Here is a 5,170-nt window from a genome sequence, read left to right as displayed (position 1 = left end):
AAAAAAAAAAATACATTTGGTCCAATTACAAGTTCCCACATGGAAGAAAATAGGCTGATAAGCCCTTTTTTTTCTTTTTTCTTAGCTGAGCCATCCTGCCACCTGTTGGCAGCTCAGCAGCAGCTCAGCTCGGGCCAGGGATTGAACCGCTGTTGTTCAGAGCTCAAACTCTTGAGCGAGTTCTTAACCAACTGAGCCACTCGGCCGGCCCTGATAAGCCCTTTTCAAGCCACCAAAACAAATTTTGCTCTGTGAGGCGACCCTATGCTCTACATGGCCACTTCACAGAACAAAATTCCAATAGCAAAAACCAAAGCTCATTAGCTCATGTCTGTGACCAAGAACCACTATACACCACACTGCTGCTTCTTCACTTTTGGATTTCAGCAGTTTGATTATTTTTGAGCATACTTTTCTTTGACTTTATCCTGTATCAGTTTACTGAGCTTCCTAAATCTATAAACTTATGTCTTCATCCAATGTTGGGACGTTTTGGGCCATTATTAGTTTAGATAATCTTTCTCTTCTCCTGGACTCGAATGACATAAATATCAAACCACTGATATGGTCCCTCAGGTCCCTGAGGCTCTCTGGGTTTTTTCTGTTTTTGTTTTTCCCAATCTTTTTTCTCTCTGTTCTTCTGTTTGGGTAATTTCTATCTGTCTATCTTCAAGTTAATTGACTCTATCAATTCCATTCTGCTATGGAGAGTTTTCATTTCAGATATTATATTTTTCAGTTATAAAATTTTAATTGGATTATTTTTTATAGTTATTCCTCAGCTGAGAATTTCACCTTTCCATTTACTTCAAGTGTGTTTACCTCATAAAGCACAATTTTAATAGGTGCTTTCAATTATCTGCTATTAAGACTTGGGTGACAGTTTAAATCTTGTTTTCAACAAGTTGAATCTCTCCTGTGCATTCAAGGCTTGCAGTGAGCTTGGGACATATGCAGGTTCATACACAGAATTAGGGGATCCCTTTTACCAGCTCTCTTCTCCAGGGTTCCCCTTATACTCTCAGTCCCACAGGCTACCTGATTCTTCAGGACAGAGAAAACATTAAGGTATTTCAGAGGGTTAACAGGGACACTGTGATATATGGTTTAATTCAAACTACTCTCATAAGACATTAGCTTAGCTACTACGACCAGAAAGACCAAAAATGTCATTCCTCCAACAGGTAAAATAAAGGTTAAAAAAAAACATCATTGTATCAGACCCACACACATACAAACTACCTAAAATCAGTATATGTTCTGGTCTAGTTTTTAAACATTCAGTTCTGACCTAATAATAAAATATAATGGAGTTAGAGATGTATGGAGAAAGACAACTGAAACATCTAGTCATCGATGCCTTTCTGAAGGTAAACTCAAGTATTTAGAAAGATAAAACTTGAGAAGTTACAACAAAGTTCTATGAAGTCATGAAAGTTATGCATAGAGTGGATCTCCAATACTCAGATTAACTAAACCCCCAAATATTCAAACCCTAATATATAACTGAAAGCTTAAATACAGAATATTACAAAATGAAGTATTTTACATAGCAAATATTAGGAGACGGTAGAGGCTGAAAAGCTTAGTAAATAAGTTGTTTTTAGTAAATGTTTAAATTGTGGACAAATTCATAATAGTAAATTCAGGAAAGCCAATGAAATTTGAGGTATGACTGCAAGCAGCCTCTTTTGCATCATTAAAAACAACAGCATTTATCTGCACAGCTTATTCCATTATTAGATGGACCACAGGTATTACTCAATATGGCTTTTCTTACACACAGCCCTATTCTTACTATTTTAAAACCTTAGGAGACTTATAGACAAGTATTGGCCAGAGCCTAATGAAGTAGCAGCAATTCTTCATTCACTCAACTCCATAGGATAGTGGCCGAGTAGCGAAACAAAAATTTTTAAGACTTTTTAATTTAATTACTCTAAGTCACATAAAGAATGCTATGTACCAAATACATTAAAAATACAATAATATCTACAAAACTGAAGTTTTACTTTTAGGCTTATTACAAGTCTTGTAAATATAAATTTTAATTAGTAAGTAACCTGAAGCACAGCCTATGCCTTACTTGATAAAGTCATTTTTCATTCTTTGCCCCGCAGCTTTTCCGGGGGTGTAACTGACAAGACTGTAGGATACTTAAAGGGTACAACTTGATGATTCCACATACGTACATATTGTGAAAAGATTCCCCCAATCCGATTAACACAGCCATCACCTCACATATTTACCTTTTTTTTTTAATGAAAGAATTTAAATTCTACTCTCTTAGCAAATTTCAATTATATATATCAACTATAAGTCACCATGTTATACATTAGATCCTTAGATCTTATTCATCATAAAAATGAAAGTATGCTTTAATTCTTGAATTGTTTTGAAGACCAAGGATATCAGAGCATTCTTGCATTCATTTAATACACTGAAAGCATTCCCTAAAATTGCTACCCTAAAAATGTAATCCAGAATCAAAGAGGGAAGGAAACAAATCTGACGTTATCATCTCATTTTTACTGAACAAGGTTCATCACAAAGGGTTTTTCCTATTTGTCTGTTTTTTGTTTTTAAGTTAGCAAGTTAGCACTAAGATATTATTATTGCATCATAATAGAAAGTCAGCTGGAAACACATCTATCTCCATATAGCAAATATACATACTCCTTTTGGAAAGCCATGCACATGGGAGAACTAAATCCAAAGACGAGGCACATCTGGGCATCTGGGCTGTAGCCGTGCTGGAGTAACATTTCCAGGCACTCTTCGTGTCCTCCAAACACTGCTGAGTAAACAGGACTCACTTTGTCTGGCCCAGTGTCACAGACCCGGTTAGTAAGTGGTATTAACAAGTCCAAGATTCTGCAAGTACACAAATATAGGAGAATTTAATGTTTTTATATGCACATGAATGCACACAATATTTCTACAGCACATATATTGAGTCACCCATTCATTGATTTAATAAAAGTGTTTCTGTCTTCAGTTTAGCTTTTACCTATATTAAATTATTACAGGCTATATATTCCAAAATGTTAAGCTACTATTGTTGCTTAATATGAAGGTCCTTAAATATATCTAAAACAGAATTAAACAATGTCCCTATAAGTAAATAGGTAACAGGTTGTCCTTTTGTATTTTTTCACTATTTACCTTACTACCATCACCCTATTCCCCAAAATTCAAATTGTTAGATATTTTAGGATCTAATCAATTATTTAAAACTTCATTGTAGCAACTATAAACCTGTATCAAGAATAAATTATTTTCCTTCTTAAAGTGCAAACTAAAGTTTTATTTTTCTAATTAATAAGACTTTTTAAAGATGGTGAGTAACATGAGGTGAACAGTATTCTCATCAGGAAGAAATCAGAATTTCTGCTGAAATATTCTATTCTCTGAAAAGAATATATGAGTGCTATAAACAGATTCATAAAGAAATTGGTTGCTACGTAGAGAAAGTTCTAAAGAAAATCATTAAAACAGATGTTCTTGGGTTACTTGTAAATTTACCCCTAGCAGTCAGCTAGAGAGAAAGAACAAGTCTACTTTTCTAAAATAAAAAAAAAACTAGGGATAATGCAAGCCAAGAAATCCCTCCTCTTTCTGGGAAAAAAAGGGCAAGGCTACCTCAAGTATCTTTATAACATTCTTTCTCTTTGCTACTTTTCCTATATAGGGTAGGCCTAAGATGATAACAGTATTTAAGAAGAGCTTACACTCACAGAACTTACCTCAGAAAGTAGTCTATGGAGGAAATCATCAATGACTACAGAATTCTCAAAATTGAGAATAAATGAGGACAAATTCCCAAAACAGTTTTGGTGTCTATTTAAAGCTCAGAGTATAACTGTACCTACGATTTATGTTTAAACAATCAAGAATTAAGAAAAATACCAAATTTTAAAACCTAAGTATTTTGTTAAAATAATTTAATGTCTCAAACTTAATAAGTGTGCTTAATTTTTTTAAATGGGTTGGAAAAATTATACTCTTCAACAAGTCACAAACATGCTTACAAATATCTTTAAGGAAACCGTAAAATACCGTGCCACCTAGTGGCATAATGACCAAATTGCAGAATCTGTTTTCCTACTATGTAAACATACTAATGACAACTTCATTATTATTTTTTAAATTAAATAATACTAACAATAGCTATAAAGTTATTATTGTAGAATTATGACTCTAAAGATTTTAAACATGTATTTTTAAAAACTGTTTAGTGTCAATTTTTGTTAAGCTGCCATATTCTCATAGGTATAACCAGGTTATTAGCTTCCAAGATTCCTGGAACCTCCAATTTCAGGTAGTTCCAACTTTCTTTTAGTCTCTCTCTCTCCAGAAAATACCAGAAATCTCATGGGAACCTTTGGTTAAGGAAGAAGAATAACAGAAGCAGGGAAAAGTACAGAGTTAGACTTGAGATTAGAAAAAGTCCAGTCAAAGGGTTCAAGATGGGAGAACTACCCAGACCATACAAAAGAAGGACTGTACACCAACAGAGGTCACAATCTCAAAAGCTTTCTGTAGTCAGGACGGTAACATAAATAAATTGAATAAGGCCATCAGATAGCGAACTAAAGATGCCTAGGATAAAACTAGAGTTGGCAGAAGAGTATGGCCATAGCTTGAGAAATAGGGCAAAGACTTACCCTGAGAAAGCCCCTGGGGTTGTCCCATTTCCAGCCCCTGTGCCCGCCTTATACTAGGAAAGTGCAAGACTAAGAGGAGCAGGGATGGCACCAGGGACAGATGTGGGGGTGGATCTAGTCACTGAGCGGACTGGTAGAGAAGGGAGGAATACCACGGGTTTTGTCTGGAGGTAAAGGGTCTGTCTGGCCCAGAAGGCTTATTTCTTATAATCTTTTAATTATAAGATTTTTTTTATTTTCCATTTTTCACACTTACTCTGTGTGGCCCATCTGTGCAGCCGCATGAATAGGTAACTGCCAACTGTCCTCATTACAGTAAAGATCAGGAGCTGCCCCACTGGACAGCAAGAGCTCCACACACCGTGTGTGGCCCTCCTGAGCAGCAATGAACAAGGGAGTAGCTTTGTCCAAGGCTTGACAATTGACATTTGCACCTAATACAAAATAAAACATTTAACAGATAATCCTCATTTATGCGGGGAAAAACATAATTAACACACATT

At 35.3% G+C, this 5,170-nt stretch overlaps 1 protein-coding gene across 1 annotated transcript in view; it reads right to left on the bottom strand.

Moving 5' to 3' along the window:
- The window catches only part of ASB3 (ankyrin repeat and SOCS box containing 3), a 102,409-nt gene that overhangs the window by 45,301 nt on the left and 51,938 nt on the right, over positions 1–5,170 (bottom strand). The window contains exons 5-6 of the mRNA XM_019662086.1: positions 4,924–5,101; positions 2,677–2,874 (exon numbers count right to left, since the gene is read on the bottom strand). Coding sequence (XP_019517631.1) covers positions 2,677–2,874; positions 4,924–5,101 — 376 coding nt within the window. The remainder of the gene's footprint in view (positions 1–2,676; positions 2,875–4,923; positions 5,102–5,170) is intronic.

The sequence above is a fragment of the Hipposideros armiger genome, unplaced genomic scaffold, assembly GCF_001890085.2.
Source record: "Hipposideros armiger isolate ML-2016 unplaced genomic scaffold, ASM189008v1 scaffold_366, whole genome shotgun sequence".
NCBI lineage: Eukaryota > Metazoa > Chordata > Mammalia > Chiroptera > Hipposideridae > Hipposideros > Hipposideros armiger.
The sequence above is the reverse complement of the archived record's forward strand: the minus strand, read 5'-3'. Positions and strand labels throughout refer to the sequence as shown.